At 42.7% G+C, this 19145-nt stretch overlaps 1 protein-coding gene across 7 annotated transcripts in view; it reads left to right on the plus strand.

Moving 5' to 3' along the window:
- Window positions 1-19145, plus strand: part of LOC147748965 (uridylate-specific endoribonuclease-like) — a 246155-nt gene that overhangs the window by 105385 nt on the left and 121625 nt on the right. For 6 of the 7 annotated variants that reach the window (XM_086964643.1, XM_086964669.1, XM_086964676.1 and 3 more), the window contains exons 3-4: window positions 1366-1425; window positions 6280-6435. In XM_086964643.1, coding sequence (XP_086820769.1) covers window positions 1366-1425; window positions 6280-6435 — 216 coding nt within the window. The remainder of the gene's footprint in view (window positions 1-1365; window positions 1426-6279; window positions 6436-19145) is intronic. The other variant, XM_086964690.1, reaches the window with a different exon arrangement.

Consider the following 19145-nt stretch of genomic DNA (forward strand, 5'->3'; position numbering starts at 1 on the left):
ATTGAATTAAACACAAGGGGCCACATGTTTCAACCAATTTTGCATTATCAAAAAGTGCTTATCGGTAAATTGCACGTTTTCATATTCAAAATAACCTTTCAAGATGTGTGAAAGGCTTTCTAGTTGCAATTTTAGGTAATTGCAAAAAATTACGATTACCTAAAACTGCGACTACAAAGAGGGAATTGCAATTTAGGATTCCCTTAGTACATGTACCAAGAATCTTTTTAAATACTAACTGTGCATTTAGGAAATGCTATAACCATCAACTCCAAGTCAATGGTAATCATGTGCACATTTGGGGCATGTGTGCGCTGTACATGTGCACCTTTTATTTGGGTGACTTCAGGGGGGGCCTTGGGCCCCCGGGCACCCTTTGTATTGCATTACCTAATTTGTCAATTAGGTAATTGCAAATTAGGTAATGCCAAACCATTCGCACCGGCCCATGGGAACGAATGGAGCCCTTTTACCTAATAGCAATTACCTAAATGAGATTGTGAATCTATAGCAATTACTATTAGGTAATCGCTACCTTCTCCCATACCATTTTGCAGTCCTTAAATAGTGATTACCTAAAAGTCGCTATTTATGGAATGCTCAATGGATTTTTGATACATGTGGCCCAAGATGTTTCTTTACAGCGCATATCCTAAACTTGCATATTTGAATACGTCCTTATAAGTAATAATTAAAAACGGAGGTTCTGTAAAATAAAATATTTATCAAGGACCACACAATGTTATGAAGCAGAGAAACCAGGACCAATTCCAGGTTTCCTAGTACACATTGTATAGTTCAGCTGGTAAAAAACACCACTCCCGCTTTTGTTACAGGGGGCTGATATTGCAGCACTGCTGCAAAACTGCCCCCCCTTCACAAAAGTGGCCCCCTCACCCACAAAACTGCCCCCACCCGTCCGACCCTCCGGAGAAGTGCCCAGTGCCCGCTTGGGCCAGTCTGGCCCTGCCCTCAGCACAGTACCCTGGCTTGAGTGCTCTTGAGTAGATCCGGAGGGGGGTCCTCCATGTACTTTGCAGGGGGTGTGGCCCTCAAATTTCATTACGCCACTGCTCTGGCACTGCCCTATTGCCTCAAAATGTCAGCAGGAGTTGAGCAGACCAAAACATGCACACATGAATGCTGTGCAAAAATGCCCTGCTAAAGGAAGGTCAAAAGAACTAGCAATGTTATAGCTAAAATGAGATTACTATTTATCCTATTTTTTCCACTGAAAATAAAAACAGTTTACTGAATTCCTTGATGGTCGGTGTTTAAGAATGCAGTAAAAGTTTAATCAAACCTTGTTGTACAAAAGCCACATATCATTCACTTCAGAATGTGCCATTCTCTTTTCTGATACAGATATTGAACCTTCTTCAGAGAGCGACCATGATCACTATTCGAAGCCATCAGATATGGCAGGTAAGAAATATTATTAACTGACATGAATTAACGCTCTTCAGAAACAAAAACCTCAAATATTTTCCTAAATCAGGACATTTAAAATGCATCGCTCGCATGTTTTCTCCGTAGCCTTCAGAAACACATTTTCAAATACTGTCAAATTATTGTATTTCAAGGATAACCAGCTCATGAAGTCCTCCAGGAAATGTCTCTCAGTCTGCCTAGGCTTGTGAGCATATCAATCAATCAATCAGGGATTTATAGAGTGCACAACTCACCCGTGAGGGTCTCAAGGTGCTGGGGGGAGGTGGGGTGCAGCTCCGTGGTCATCCCTAGAGCCAGGTCTTCAGATCTTTTCTATAAAGGTGCCATGTCGGGCTTTGTCTGACGCGGAGGGCAGGACCTGACTGGGAACCAAAACCGGCCTTGGCAAAGTGCTTGGCCGCCCCCAGGGTTTGGGGGTGCAGCTGAGCTGTTGGTCAGGGTGGGTTTCGGCTGATTTTGCTACAGGGGCCGATACTGCAGCTATGCTGTTAAAACGGCCCTGTAACAAAAACGGCTCCCCAGGTGTTCAAACCCGGTCCCCAACCTGATGGCCCTGCGGGGAATCGCCTGGTGCCCGCTACGACTAGTCCAGCCCTGGTGGACGGGGAGTTTGTTCCAGGTCTTGGCCACAAGGTAGGAGAAGGATCTGCCACTCGTTCTGGCCCTGTTGATTTGAGGGACCGTGGCTAGGGCTAGTTCGGTGGAGCAGTGGTTTCTCTTCGGGTCGTGGAAGGAGATTCTTTCGTTGAGGTAGTGGGGTTCGGTGTTATGGAGGGCATTGAAGTAATTTGAGAGCAGTTTGAAGGTTATTCTTTTTTCGAATGGGAGGCAGTGGAGGTCGCGGAGGTGATGGGTGATGTGGTCATGTCGTGGGATGCTGAGGACGAGTCTGGCTGCGGCGTTCTGGACGGTCTGGTGTTTGCAGAGGAATATTTTGTTGATTCCGTCATAGACCGCATTTCCATAGTCCAGTATGCGGGTGATGAGTGCGTGGGTGATGGTCTTCCTGGAGTAGGTAAGGATCCATCTGAAGATCTTGCAGAGTATGCAGAGGGTGTTGAAGCATGTAGATGACACAGCGTTGATCTGGCGCTTCATGGTGAGTGAGGAATCGAGTATGATGCCTAGGTTGCGGGTGTGGTCTCTAGGTGTGGGAGGGTTTTTAAATGCAAGGGGCCACCAGGTGTTGTCCCATGCAGAGGGGGTAGTTCCGAGGATAAGAGCTTCCATTTTCTCTGAGTTGAGCTTCAGGCAACTGCTGCTCATCCAGGATGTGATGCCTTTCATTCCTTCTTGGAAACTGTGCCTCGTGATGCCGGGTTCCTTGGTGGGGACAGGGTGAGCTGGGTGTCTTCGGCGTATGAGACTATGTTGAGTCTGTATTTTCTGACGATGGTTGCGAGGAGGGCCATGTAGTCGCTGAAGAGCATGGGGCTGAGGGAGGATCCTTCATACACTCTATAATGCCTGTGTTTTCCCAAATTCCTTTTATAGTCACAAGACCATATTGCAAAAATTGTTTTGTAAACATTCTTCTATATTTTACCACTTTTTTCCATTTCTGTAAACAGGTGGAAATAATCATTAAAGCGTATGGTTTGTTGGAAAAGTCTAATAAAATTTTAAAAGTGTATGTCTTAGGATAAAGGCTGCAAGAGCATGTGCTGGAGCATGCGTCTTGCTTGCGAGATACTTCTGTATCCAAAAAAGACTTAGAGCCTGCCCATTGCTTACAATTTGTTGGCATGCATGGTACTCTTCTTCACAGACTCGTAATGGCTCAAGGCACACCTAACATTGTTTCCGTTCTTCTCCATGGAGCTGGACCCATGCACTGATTGTTTCAACTTAATCAGTGCCCGTCCGCTGCTAGCCACAAGACTGAGGCACTACGTTGTTCGGTTTAACTTTTAGAGCCCTCCGAACAACAAGTGTGTGACCGGCAAAAACGTGCCAAACAAAATTGAAAAGATTTATTTTCTGCAATTAACTTTCTTTTATTTAGCGAAGTCTTCTTTTCACACTTTAAAGTCATGCTTTCTTTTGTTTTGATGTGGGTGCTGTTCTCAAAAGATGAGGATGATTTTATTGCAAAGCTACACTGTTTCTTTCTTATGTGTGATTTCTAAAATGATGCTTTAACGTGTAATTGTGCAGTACTCCTCAATCCACCCCACTCGAATCCGCCCACTTTGATCCATGCCAATCCACCCCACACCAGTGTGCCCCACTCAATGCAGTCCATCCCAGACCAATCCAATCCATGTCACCCCACCCCACCCTACTCCAATCCAAACCACTAACCCCAACCTAATCCACTCCAACCCACTGCATTCCAATCCTCCCAATCCACCCCACTTAAACCTTCCCCACTCCAATTCACCCCACTCCAATGTATAACAATCTGCTTCACTTTGATCCTTACAATCTGCCCCACTCCAATTTTCCCCACCCCAATCTGTCCCACTACAATCCACTCTAATCTGCCCCCTCAATCCAAAACAATCAACATTACTCCAATCCAAAACAATCCGCCCTACTCCAATCTTCCCAACTACAATCCAAAACAATTTGCTTCACTGCAATTTTCCCTATTCCAATCTAAAACAATCTACTCCACTCAAATCAGCCCCACTTTAATCCAAAACAATCTGCCCTACTTCACTCTGCCCCACTCCACTCCAAAACAATCTGCCCAAAACCGGTCCAAAACAATCTGTCCTACTCCAATCCAATCCAATCCACACCAATCCAATGCACTTCACCCCAATCCAATCCAGCTCACCCTAATCCAATCCACCCCACTCCAGCCGAATCCACCCACTCCAATCCACTCCACCACAATCCAATCCAGCCAACTCCAATCTACCCCACTGCAATCCAGCCCACATCACCCCACTAAAATCCACCCCACGCCAATCCAATCAACCACAGTCCAATACACCACTCTCAATCCAATCTACCTCACTCAAATCCAAGCCACCCCTTTGCAAACCAATCTACACCACTTCAATCCACCCCACCTCATGCCAATCCAATTCACCCCACTCTATTCCACCCCACTCCATTCCACTCCACTCCATTCCACCCACTCCATTCCACCCCAATCTAATCCACCCCACTCCAATTCAATCCACCCTGTCCCAATCCAGTCCACCCAACCCATTGTAATCCACCAACTCCAATCAAATCCACCTCATCCAGCCCACCCCTCCCCACTCCACAGCAGTTTAATCTCCCCACTCTACTTCAGTTCATCCCAGTTCAGTTCAACCCTCATTCCTATCCATCCAGCCCACCACACTCCAATCCACCCACTCCAATTCAATTCAATTCAGTCCAATCCACCCCATTCCAATCGAATCCACTCACATCCACCCCTTCAGTCCAATGCAATCCACCGCATCCAAACCACTCCAAACCACCCTTCTCTAATACACCCCAACCAATCCAATCTACCCCAATTCATTTCACCCCTAACCAATCCATCTCACCCCATTTCACCCCATTTCAAACCACTCAACTCCAATCCACCCCATCCAGTTCACCCACTCATATCCAATCCACCCCACTCTGCTCAATCCAACCCATTCTACCCTGATCCAATCCCTCCCATATACTCCAATCCAATCCACCCACTACCTCAATCCACTAAAGCCCACTCCAACCTATTCCACCCAACTCCACTCCACTCTTCGCCAGTCCACTCTAGGACACTCCATGCGACTACCTTTTAGCTATGCTGAACGGCAACCACACTGGTGTACAACATGGCAAAAACTCATTGCCAAATCCAATAGCTCTTCTATAGGCAAGACCTATTACCTTTCCCAGTACTTGTTATTAATTGTCACGTTGCAGAAGAGATGGCTGTAATTCCAATCTGTGTCCACTGGACAGCTATTATTAAAAAAATAGCATACATGCCCATTTTAAGTATAAGGTAATATCTACGCCCCATCTATTAGTGCATGTGCCCTTAATATCTCAGACACAATTCTTCCATTTCAATACAAACACAGCAGACCCAATGGTATATCTATATTCCTTTATATTTTATATACATAAACACATATTTCACTTCTCCTGTACAAATGGTGAGAAAAGCCATGAATCAAACACCTATCCTGCTGACAGTCTTTTCAGCTGCACTTGGTGAAATGCTGAGTTAGTGTGTCTATCTCTCTGTATGCCAATGACACACAACTTTATATAGCAGTGCTGATTTTCACTGCACACAGAAATTGAGTAGATAATGTATGATGTTTTTCACAGATAGGAGTATATCAGTCATTAACCTACATGCATTTTGTAGGTAATTATGTGCGCATCAGTAGAGAGGGGCTTAGGCTCCACCCATATGTTGGGATTCAGAAGTATATGTTTTGATTAGTAAGAAGTTATGTCCTTCCGCAAAAATAGTGCTTGCCCACCACGCAGCTGGGATTATTTTATTTTTCCAGCTGCTTCAGCTTGAACTTTGCTGCACACATACAAAATTGGAATGCTCATAAAGTGCCTTAGAGAACCAGATCAGTTGTGATGTTTTTCTCTAGCAGCCTCACAGATGGGAGGAGGGCAGTCTGTAACACACAGGATTGTTAGGTCTGGTTTGACAGTGCACCTGTCACCTGATCTTTTTACCTACACCAATATTACTCCACAGTACTTTGCTTCCACACAAATAAATATATATTCCCATGCTGTTTACTTGTAATGCTCTCGGCTAACGAGCTGTAACTGTATGACACGTATCAGTTATTCTGTGGATGGCTGATTTTGATTAAAAACTACAAAACGTTTCTCCCCTATTTCGCAACACCACAGACAAGACGTCTTGTAAGGGAAGGTGTGCCGAAGCCTACAACAAAAAGGACTCATGCCACTGCAACAAAAAATGCAACAAGTTCAACAACTGCTGTGATGACTACAGCAACCTATGCAAGAAAACAGACAAGACCAGTACTCATGGCCAGAGTGAAGGTAAAAAAAGTGATATAGTGTGATTGGGGCTTATGAGTCATGTGGTTGAGTGTCCAGCGGACTTTGATCAGTATAAAATTCTAAGTGCTGTCACTGCCATGAGAATCAATCCAAATTCAGGTTGATTATCCAATTGCTGTTTCTGAAACTTCCCAGGACTTTGATGAATGAAAACCCAACTATACAAAAACTGTTTTAGTAATTAAGTGCCCATGAACAGAGGGTATCGACACTGTCTACCATTACCTGACCAATATATGCTGACCACAATAAGTGCTCTGGTAGGATCACAAAATAATGCTGTACATGGAGCACCTTACTTGTTCCAATCTTGTATGTATAGAGTGGAGGGAAAATGTGTGATAAGTTATGCTGTTCGATTTTTCTGGCCCTTACTGTGGTTTTCCACAAGTGTACCTGAACATGTTTAAGGTCACTGAAGGGGCTCCAGCTTTTCTGCAAGGTTGTAACACAGAGCAGGTGTCTATGCTGGGCAGGGAGTGCACCTAAATGCACCCCCACACTCAGTTGAGGATGGCTGCTGTACGTATTTCCAAAGGATAGATTATTGGTTAATAAGTAATGCCTGAAGGAGGTAGAACACTGGTTGTCCCTAGTGAAATCTGTTGAGCTCTCCATAAATATGGTCGTGGAAATGGAAGTGTTCCTGGGTTCTTACTATTCCATGTCGGTGTAGATTTCATGTTTCAAGCCTTAGCCCATTTCATGCGTGTTACGTGACTGGAAGGCTGTATCAAAAGAGAACAATGTAGAACATCATCAATGCTGCATGCAGTTATGATTTTATCTTGGCCTTCCTGAGTGAGAGAAACTGTTTTTTGTATAATAAACTGACCAGTTGCCAACAGCCCCTCCACTATATTTCTAGAAAATCTGGATAGTATGTCTGTTTGTATGAATGCTTCGTTCAAACCTAGCCACGACGCAGCACAATACTTATCAACGGTGGAAAGCAGGGTATGCGCAGTATCACTCATGGAGAATGTTTCATATTGTGAGACAATCTGGGATTCCTCCTACCATGGTTTCCATTTAGTGCTCCCAAAGCAAGAAAAGTTGACCCCATTCAAAAGCTAGTTGTTCTTTGTGTGAACTTAGAAGAAGATTCAAAGTGCCGGCAAAAAGGCTCTCGGGAGCGAGAAAACACTGCCAATAGATCTACCCCATCAAGTCCCCCCTCTCCCCTTACTCTCAGTACCACCTCTTTGTGGGAAAATCAGTTAGCTTATTTTCAGACCAAATTGGATAGATATTATATTTTTTATCTCTCATGACACAGGTTTAAAAGTAATGTTTCATTGGCTAAGGCCGGTCACTGTTTAGACCAATCTAGAACTGAAGGTTTCACAGATGACTTTAGCCACTCATCCTAAGTCCAGCGTGAGATGTGGTGGCTCCATTTGATGCCCCATTATGGTGGAAACGCTTGCCAGTCTGTAAGCTTGACAATAACTTGTCGATTTTAAGACATGGTACAATGTAGGGACTTACTATGGTGCTGACCCAATACTAGCACCATTAGCTAACTCTCTTTGAATTCGGAAAGAGTCTGGCATAAAACTCTGTGAAGGGCTCCATATTGGAAAAAGACTAATGAGCCAGACACCAACAACTGGATGCCAGCAGTGCCCACTTTTATAACATCAAGACCTCCAACCAAAGGACTCTTAGCATCTGTAATAGGTTGGTTGTGATCTCAGTTGATTATGGGGTATTATCTGACTACTACTGGGACTGTGCTTCTGATTCGTAGTCTCTTGGACTTAAACCCACTGAATTGCTAACTCTTGCACCCAAGAACACTGACGAAGCAGGGAGGACATATCAAAGCCATCTTCACACTTCTTACCATTCTGTCTGGTGTACTAATGTTAAATTTTAAAGAAAACCCGTGACAGACTTAAAAATGAATTGAGTAGAAGACACTGACCTGTGGCTGCTTCACCACCTGAAGCGTAACAGACGTGCAGCAGATCCTATTCTCCAGTACAGGGCGTGGAGGTGGCTGCTGTACTTGTGCCCTTTGCCATTGCTATAGATTGCATGTATATTGATTGTTGTTTTTGATCAACATTCGGCCTCATCTCTGTCTACCACCACTGTTACTGCTATGAGATGCACCTGGTAGCTGCTTGATCATGGAAAAACCATGGTCCGCGTGAGTCGGCGGAGTAAGTGTAATTGTTTTTTTTGCTGAATCACTGGTGGTGTCCATTTGTTCTTCTACGTACACTCTCTCCTACCCTTTCAGCCTGCTGGGTCCTGCAAACACCTCCCCCTCTTTGGGCCATGCCCCGGGTTCCAGTTCCTGGGGAAAGGAGGCAGATGGAAAGTCATTCAAGTGAGACCAGTGGGAGCAGGGTTGGGGCTGGGCTTCATTTTGAAGATCCTGATCTAAATACAGCCGAAACTGATATAAGGACTTTCTGGAATAATTCTCTTGAAAAAAAGAAGCTTAGTTGACTGATGCCATCTTAACTAGTTATCATAAGGCAAATTTGGCAAAGACAGGAGATGTTGGCAGGGGTTCAGCCTCCAACTCCAGAGAAATGATTTAAGTTTGAGCTGAGTGACTCAGGTACTGACCAATATGGCAGTTATAACAAAATAATGGTCTTCCTCCACCTTCAGCCAAACATAATTCTAATACTCATTTGCAATCTCAGTCTATTTTAGCTAAGCAACAGGCCACAGTTTCAAATTGCTTGTCATAACTGGCGATTTTTCCAAACATAAAAGGTCTCACGAAGCCTCCTGGCTACCTCAGACTTCCCATCAACTGAGATCACTATTCCATCTGGGAAACAGCCTGAAAAAAATTCCAACACAGCATCGCCAAAAAATATTAAGGTGTATGCCACCACTGCTATAGAATCCCCCAGCAAAACCTAGGAGAGGGGCTTGTACAATCTCACATTGCCTAACATAAAAAAGGCTTACACTAGCCCAGGATTTATTAAAGGAAGGGTTGCAATATTAGGCCTCAAGGAAAGGCCATATCTCTGCTGCAGAAAACAGACAGTTTTGGCTAGAAGTGAAACAAGCATTGGCAAAGCTAATAGGTGTCACCTGTGGGAAATCTATTGGTTTGTCAATGTTGTTTAGATGTTACACACCAGCGCAAGCTGATTTTTGGTTTTGGGAAGTGTATTTGTTTGAAAATTCCTGTGAGCATGTTGTGTGTGTGAACGCATAAGGGCTCTCCTTTTGAGGGTGTCAGTGTGAGTCGGTGGAATCTGGATAGGATAGTAAGTGTGACAAAGTGTGTGTAAGAGAAATAGATTGCTGGATGTCTGGCTTCGATTATGTGTATGTGGGTGAAAGTAAGTGAGGATTTATGCTTGAGTGTGAGTGGCAATGTTTGAGTTTTTAGGTGAGTGCCCACATGAGTCTGAGAGACAAGTGCAGGAATGCATAGAAATGCTTCTAAAACACTCACTCAGTGGGATGAATTCAGAAATAAAAAAAAATGGTATACCTGGGTCATTGTTTTGTTACCACAGCTTTCAGTTCCTCGATTACTGCCACATTCAGCAAGGAAATGAAATGTGCGAGATAAGTGTCCCATTGTGATCCATTCCCACAACAATGGCCAAACGTATTATCGGTACCAAAGAAAAAATGGCCAGCTAGCCGTTAACACTGGTGTTAACTCCTCAAAGTCCGAAGGTCACAAAATTATTAGAACTGTTTTTTGATGGGCTATTTTCAATACAGAGCATACCCCACCACTTCCAGGAACACAGCCACCCATGTGCTCGTTAGCATAAGACTCGACTACCACAACACACTCTACATCAGCAGCACCTAGAAATCCCCAAAAACTGAAGACCATTCAGTATGCCTCTTCCAGACTCATCCTGAACATTCCAACACATCACTGGCCACTTGAGAGACCCTCTATGGTAACCTGTCAACAAGAGAATCACCTTCAAGATTCTCAGGCACGCCAACAAAGCCCTCAGCAACACCAGCTGGGAATACCTCAAGCACCCCCTCTCCTTCCACACTCCCACCAGACATCTCTGCTTCACCCAACTGGCCCTGGCATCCACCCCTCGAATCCGCAAGACCACAGCTGGAGGAAGATCCTTCTCCTAGCTCAATGAAAAGACCTGGAACTTCCTGCCTCTGTACCTCAGGCAATCACCATTGCTGCCTTAATTCAGGAAGGACCTCAAGACCTGGCTGTTTGACTGAACTATAGACTCAGCTCCCCCACCCAGTCCCTTGAGACCCTCACAGGTGAGTAGTCATGGTTTATAAGACGCTAATTGATTGATCGATTGAAGCAGGCACCCTGGCAATGAAGGCTTGTTTAGCTGTGTGACCTGCTTTTTTTTTAATGCACAGAAGACTCAATGAATGAGACTTCATCTGAGGCATTTAAAATGTCGGAATTAACTGACCCAGGATGACAATCGTTTTACAACCAGTGCTTGGAGGGCAGCTCAATGTTTCTCTGTGTACTGTAACTGGTGCTCATGTGAAGTGCTCCTGTGCCTTTGAATGGTGTTTTGTTTGCACTATATAATAGTAGAAGAAAAATGGTAAAGGCATGATCGGGGGATGAGGGGACCAGTGGGGGGAGAAGGCAATCAGTGTAATGGCAAAGTTCCATTGTGGCAAGAGTTTCTTTTAATGAACAACAATAGTGTGTTTTTGGCCGTCATCTTTTACATTTTTTAGCATACTTGTTTCCAACACACAGGCCACTAAGTTCTCTGCTTTCTGGGAGCAGACTACACTTGCTCGACATCCCTCAAGGCTCCCCTCCCTCCTTTCACTGCAGTAACTTTGGCCCAGTGGTCAGAAGGCAGCTGAATGTGTCCACCTGTAAAGTAACTGGTGCTCATGTAACGCGCTTCTATACCTTCGGGTGTTGTTTGCGCTTTATAGTGGATAAAAAGAAAAGAAACAAAGAATTTGAAAAGCATGGTCAGGGGGAGGAGAGGATCTGTGAACAGCGGGGCAAGCTATGGCCTGAAGGTGGTGGTATGACGAACAGGCACCTAGCAACAAAGGCGATCCGGCTCGGGGTTAGTGAGTTGGATGTACTGTAAGATTTTACATAGATTTAAAAGATAAATACCTCTGTAGGCATTTGGGTCAGGAGGGCGGTGACAAAGTGGAAGGAGAGAGATGGCCTGCATGTTTTTGGCCGATGTCTTTGAATTTTTTTTAGCATGCATGTTTCCAACAAACAGGCCGCTAAGTTTTCTGCTCTCTGGGAGCAGATTATGCTTGTTCAATGTCCCTCAGGTATCCCCTCCCTTCTTGCCCTCCTGTAGTAACCTTTGCCCAGTGTTTGGAGGGCAGCGGAATGTGTCTGTGTGTAAAGTAACTGGTGCTCATGTAAAGCAATTCAATACCTTTGTGCAGTGTTTGTACTTCATAGTGGATAAAACAAAAATAAATTAACAAGTCTGGCCTCAAGTGAGTCCCTGCTTCAGCACAGGGGGAACGGGTGAGTGCACATTGCAATCTAAACATGCCCGGCCTCTAATGCATTCGAGTGGGTCCGTGCTTTGGCTCGGGATGAGCTGGTGAGGGCTGGTTTCAATCTAAACAAGCGCCAGGCTCTGATGCTTGAGTCGGTCTTTACTGAATGAGCCCACATGTAATGTAACTGGCCCACATGTTAAGTGCTTAAATACCTTCAGGTCGAGATCACGCTGTGTAAGACTGCCAAAAAAGCGAGCTAAAGAGCGTGGAATCACAAGTCCTCTATTGAAACCAGCACAGCGTGCGGAGCCCGCGGCACTCGGGCAGCACTGGGATGCTGAGTCGCTTAAAAGAAGCTCCACCAAAGTGGATGAAAAAAGTGCTTGGGCCACGGGAGACTGATAAGAGAAACACATGCGGAACACACTGTAGTATGCTACAGACAAAAGAAATAGAGGAAAAGTAAGTGGCAAGCACAACAACCAATGAAAAGCAGGGGAGGGATCTAAGCTCCTTTTAAGATTTATAGTAAATACAATAGATTCCACAAGCACAGTGAAGGCAAAACCTAAAACAAGCATTTGCAATGCAATAGAGCTAGCATTTACACAAGTTTAAGCTATTGGCATTGTATATGACATTGCCTTTTATTTATGCATTAAAAACATAAATAAAAGGAATTGTCAATTACAATGCCAATAGGTCAAACTCGTGTAAATGCGAGACCTATTGCATTGCAATGCTTGTTTTACCTTGCTCAGATTGCCCCTAAGCCCGCCCCGTCATGCGAAGGAGGGAGGGTGCTAATAGAGGAGGCGAGTGCGGACTGGCTGAGGGGAGGGTGTGGGTAGTAAAGAAGCCGAAGATACTCCTGGTTCGGCGCGGTGTACCGGAAGGGGGCACCTCGCTTAGTATGAAAGTTCACCCAAAAAATTAAATAAGAGAACTCAGTGTCCCTGAAGCGGGCGCCATGCTCAATATCAATGTTTTAAAAAAACAACAACAATTAAACTGAGCGAGGTGTCCCCAAAGTGGGTGCCTTGCTCAGCATGCAAATACAACAAAAAGCAGCAGTCATTGTCTCCATAAGTGCCTATAAACAATATAGTGCTCACCCACTAGATAAGCCGACCGTGTAACAAGCCAAGTAAAAGGTCCAGTCGATATGGGCGGTAACAAATGGAGACAAGGCAGTACTAAGGAGGGACTCACAAGCCTCATAATCAATTGGAAGCCAGTATTTACAAAAGACAATGACACAAAGCCTATGACAAATATGGGCGGAGAGTAGGCAGGGCTGCTAGTGCATACCCTAATACGGTATGCCTCGCAGAAGTTTAATGCTACACTTCACTTAAGCAACCTCCCCTGCCTGCCTCTTTACAACTGTAAATAACCCAACATGTCCAACCGAACTTAAAAATAGCCTGCTTACCCTTTCCCTGTCGATAACCCAAACTTAAACAATGACCACACAACCTCTGCCAACCCTGGCAAACTTCCAATAATCCCCATACTGCACCCGTTCCCTTGCGGCAATACAGACCCAAAAACTCCTGCTCACCTGTTCCAACGAAAGCCGTCGAACAAAAAAGGGGAAAGACAAATCCTACATCCTGTCAAAAGAGAAAATTAGGGAGGGCAAAAACTAATCTATGCCAAACGCTCCCAGCCACCAGGTCACGAAACCTAAAATGGTTACTGTGAGCATGAGCCCAAATCATTTATAATTGGGCTACGTTTGGGCTACAAATAAAAGTAGCCCAAAACAAAATGGAGGTCCTGAAGCCCGCCCGCCCCTCCCAAACTGCCGGGGCAGGGAAACCTCCCTATGGTCGGCTACCCCCCAAACAGCCCTTGCGAATTTAGAGATTCCTAAAATCTCGGAATCCCGGAAGATACAAATAGATAGGGAATTAACTGTTTTAGAAATTCGTACAAGTATCAAGGCGACCTCTGGGGGAAAGGCTTGTGGTCAGGATGGGTACCCTATAGAGTTCTACAAAGTATTTCTTGCTGAATTAGAACAACCTCTATTAAAATTATTTAACCATATAAAATTAGGAGGTTCGGTTCCTGGGGCTTTCAAAGAATCGACAATTATATGCTTTTTAAAAAAAGATTAAAAAAAGGATGATGTAAATTCATACAGGCCAATTAGCCTCTTGAACTCCGATTACAAAATACTTATGAAAATATGGGCAGAAAGATTTGTTCTAGCAGCTCAGGAAGTAATCCATCATGGCCAGACTGGGTTTATTGCAGGACGTTATATGGCCACAAATGCGGAATACCTAATTCAAGCCTTGGACTATCTGAACACCAATTCACTGCCAGCTTGTATTTTAATGGTTGATGCCGAAAAGGCATTCGACTTGGTAAATTGGGACGCCCTATTTTATTCCCTTGGACAATTTGGATTCCCGGTTCAGATAATTAAGATGTTACTTAATATATATTCTGGAGCCTCTGCTCAGGTAATAATTAATGCACAACAGGCCGGCAGGATCAATGTAACCAGGGGCACTAGGCAAGGCTGCCCTTTATCTCCCCTGCTTTTTACTTTTTTCATTGAGCCCTTGGTGGCAAGGATTAGGGATAATGCAGCTGTCACGCCCCCCATCCTCGGCATGTCTAAACTAAAACTTTTTGCTGACGACATTATTCTTTATCTTGCTCCTGAAAAGGGGGTGGTTGAGAACTTATTGAAAGAGTTTAAAGCTTATGAAAAGATTGGGGGATATAAGATAAATGCTAAAAAAACTGAAGTTCTTGCTTTAAATACAGATACAGGATTTCTCCCTAATTTCTTGCAAGCTCAAGCTGCAAAAATAGACCCAATAAGATATCTGGGTATTTTTGTAACTGCAGAGTATGATATGCTTTTAGAACTAAACTACATGAGAATGAAAAATAAAATCAAGCATATGTTAGATAAATGGCTCTTGTTACCCCTGACAGTGATTGGTAGGGTGTCAATGGTTAAAATGTCAGTTCTGCCTCTACTTATATTTTTGTTTACTAATGTACCGTTAAAAATTAATTTGTCTTTCTTTAAAGAATTAGAAACAATGTTAAGAGGATTTATTTGGGGTAATAAAACTCCTAGAGTTAAACTCCCGTGGTGCAACTCACAATAGATCAAGGAGGGTTAGCGCTACCCCATTTAAAAACATACTACGAAGCTGCATTCTTTGATATAGTGGCAGGTCTTTTAAGGATGTATCAGACAAGAGACAATTTCTTTTTGGAGAAGATGGTCCAAGAAGCAGGGTCTCAAATCCCTATTTTTTTAAAGACCGCAAAACTCCCCAAAAAATCGAGGTATAAGACGGTGAAAGAATATACTACGCGCTTATTGCTGCTTTTTAAAAAACATGGTTCTGATGGTTCCCAATATCTAAGTTTATTTGAATGTAGTAAAATAGGACTTCCGTTAAGTTTCTCGAAGATTAAAAAATGGGAATTGTGTGGGTTTCGGGAATTGAGAGACTTGCTAGTCCAAAATAGGGTTATTAGTTGGCAAGAGGTGATAACTAGATCCAACATTTTAAGGCGACTGTCCTTTTTTGAATATCTTCAGATCACTCATTTTATTAAAAAGGAAGGAAGTGGCTTGTTGAATACCCCTAATAATTTACTAAACAACCTTTATGGTAGGAAGAGCAGCGGGATAGGGCAGTGGTATAAATTGCTCCATGGCTCTGGCCAATCCCCACTCATTGTTAAACATCTGAATAAAGTAAGTCTCTCGACCCAGTGCTTTTTTTCCTTCAAAGATTGGGAGGCTCTCTGTTTACTGGGAAACAAATCCTTGCGTGCTGCCAACTATAAGAGGATGGCCTTTCTGTCTCGTTGGCTAGCCTATTATACGCCAGAGGCTTTGGAAAAAATGTTTCCTGGAACAGAAAATAAGTGTTTTAGATGTTTAGCACATGGCCAGGGGGGATGGTATCATATTTTTTTTGCCTGCCCGATGTTGGAGTCATTCTGGAAAGAGATATTCGCGCAAATTGAATTGGCCATTGGAAAACCATTTCCGCCAACGGTAGAAGTAGCCTTGTTTGGAATAAGCAAGGATAGAAGCAATATCAACAAATCGGAGGAGGTATTTATATTTATATCATGCGCGATTGCCCGCTCTTTAATATTACAAAACTGGAAATCAAGGGAAATTCCATCACTTATAAAATGGTTCAATAAGATGAGGAGAACCTGTCTTTTTGATAAAAAGCATATGCGGGCAGAGTAGGTTCTATTAAGAGATTTGAAAGGAATTGGAAATATTTTGGGGATTTGGATCAACTGAAGGAGGGATGAGCAGCAAAAGAAGAATAAAGATAAAGAAAGGGTTAGTACAATTAAAAGCACTCGCACTTCTTTTGGATATCGCTGTATCATAGTTTTTTGCACATGCAGTAGCACTTTATTGTAGGCATTTTGCACTTTTTTACAACAACACTTTATAAATTGCGGATTTTGCACAGTCCCTTCTAGATTAAATCGTTATCTGTATTCCCTTTTTGTTATGCTCGATGAATCTCTTCCCCTTTTCCTAATTCTCATGTCTGATATATATTTGTATATAGATGTCTTTCTTCTTTATTTATTTATTTAAAACTGAAAAGATGCATTGTACCACTGATTAACCATTGCTATGTTCAATAAAAAATTTATAAAAAAAAAAAAAAAAAGCTTTACAAATAGAAGAAAAACAGAAGAAGGAATTACAATAAATAATCTCTTAAATAAACAGGAGGTCTACGTACTCTTTGACTCCTAAAGGAAGATGAGGAAAAGTTAGAATCATTAACAAAATGAGAAGAAGATGGATAATGAAACTCTTGGGAAGGAATTTTTGATTTAACTACAACTACTCTACTTCTATTCCATATCCTCCCATCTTCCGTTTTAATGGCATTTTTGAACACTTTCACAACAGATCTTACATCAGTGTATTTCGACCATGGTCTACAACCAAGAGGAGCTTTTATTCTCACAAGATCTCCCACTAATATCTTTTGCACATTCACACAATTTCTTTTATCAAAGTATTGCTTTCTCTCATCCATCTTTCTTTCTTCTTTGTAACGCCATTCACCAATCCTATTATCTACCAAACCCTTTTCAATTTTCATCCACCCAGGACATAACCAAGTGTTGGGAGCTCTTCCTTTAAATAACTCAAATGGAGTTCTTCCAGTTGTTGAATGTGGTGCGAAGCGATAAGCATTAATTCTCGCCTTAAGAACAGACTTCCAGTTTAAACCTGATGATCTAGCTAACTGTATAGACTCCTTCAGGGTTTTATTAACCCTCTCAACTGCCCCATTCGATTCAGGATGGTACAACGAGCAACGCTTATGTATTACACCACACTTACTCAAAAATTCCTCAAAAATCCTCGAACAAAATTGAGGCCCATTGTCCGAAAGAAGACTGTTAGGAAAGCTCTCTTTGCTAAAAAGAGTATCTAGAAACTTAATCACCTCCTCCGAGGTAATCTCTCTAACAGCAGAGACCTCTATCCACCTTGAATATAAGTCAATTAACACCAAAAGATAAGGCGTATCAGACACACCTGATAACGGACCAACTATATCGATTGCTACCTCATCCCAAGGATGTCTTGGTAACGATCTTTTCACCATTGGCATCTGTTTTGTTTTTAAAATCTTATCACTTGCACAGCACTCAGGACAATCTCTCACCAACCTCTCAATTTCTAGGTCCATTCCAGGCCACCAAAATCGCATACGTAAAATTTCCTTAGTCTTAACAATACCAAGATGTCCTGAGTGTGCATGACTCAACAATTTCTTCCTAATACCTAAAGGGGGAACCATTTTTGTTCCACGAGTCAAAAATCCAGAGTTCATTGAAAGCTCATTAGAGACTAATAACCAAGGTTTTTCCAAGCGAGACCTATTACTCAGAGACAACATGACTTTTTTAATTTCTTGATCCTTCTCCAACTCATCTCTCCACTCTTTCTCTTCAATTGCCCCCTCTGTAATCTCACACACACTTATACTTTCCTCACATTCATCTAAATCATCTTCATCATCAAAATTCTCCTTATCTACCATTCTTGACAAACAATCTGCTGATTTGTTTGAGACACCAGGAATGTAATCAGCCACAAAGTCAAACTCTTGTAGGGAAACTATCCATCTTCTAATTCTTGACGAGATTGCATCTAAACCCTTTTTATCAAAAATCTCTTTCAGTGGCTTATGATCAGAAAATATAAACACCTTCGTGCCCCAAATCAAGTTCTTTAATTTTCTCAAAGCCCAGTAGATAGCCAGAGATTCCTTTTCTATAACAGAATAATTCAGTTCCGATCCTCTTAAACATCTTGATGAACAACATATTAGATAATCTTTCCCTTGTCTCTTTTGTACCAGAACAGCTCCAAGTCCTTTCTCACTTGCATCTGTAAACAAAATTGTAGGTAAACCCGGAACAAATGCCTGAAGAGAGGGCGCTCTATTCAACTCAGATTTGATGCATTCAAATTCTTTTTTACAATCATCAGACCATTCAAATACAACATTCCTAGAAGTTAATCTCCTCATACACTGAGTTTTATCAGCAAACTTACAAATGAATTTACCATAAAACTCTACCATACCAAGAACGGATACCAATTCCTCTTTGCTCTCAGGTTCTTTCACTTTGTTAATAGTGTCTACTAGTTCTTTTTTTGGATAAATCCCTTTCCCAGTTATTCTGTGTCCCAAGTAATTTACTTCCTGTACACCAAACTTACATTTGCTTCTCTTAAGTGTCATTCCTGCATCTTCTATGCACTTCAAAACAGCGCATACTCTACTGTAGTGTTCTTCAAAACTATTCCCATAAATCAGTAAGTCATCTTGATAACATCTCACACCAGTCATACCTCTCAAAACCCTTGCCATTATCCCCTGAAATACAGAGGCCGCAGACACGAGACCAAAAGGCATTCTTTTATATTTATACGTGCCCATGGGGGTGATAAATGCTGTAAGATCTTGGGAAGACTCATCCAACTTCACCTGATGATAAGCGGAAGCTAGATCAAGTGTGGTGAAAAACTTAGCACTCTCTAACGTACTCACCATCTCATCAATATTTGGTAGTGGAAATCTATCCACCACTACTTCTTTATTTAATGATCTTTGATCAACACAAAGTCTAATCTCACCAGTAGGTTTTTTAACAACAACTACTGGAGCTAACCATTCAGTGGCTTCCAC

The sequence above is a fragment of the Lissotriton vulgaris genome, chromosome 1_1, assembly GCF_964263255.1.
Source record: "Lissotriton vulgaris chromosome 1_1, aLisVul1.2, whole genome shotgun sequence".
NCBI lineage: Eukaryota > Metazoa > Chordata > Amphibia > Caudata > Salamandridae > Lissotriton > Lissotriton vulgaris.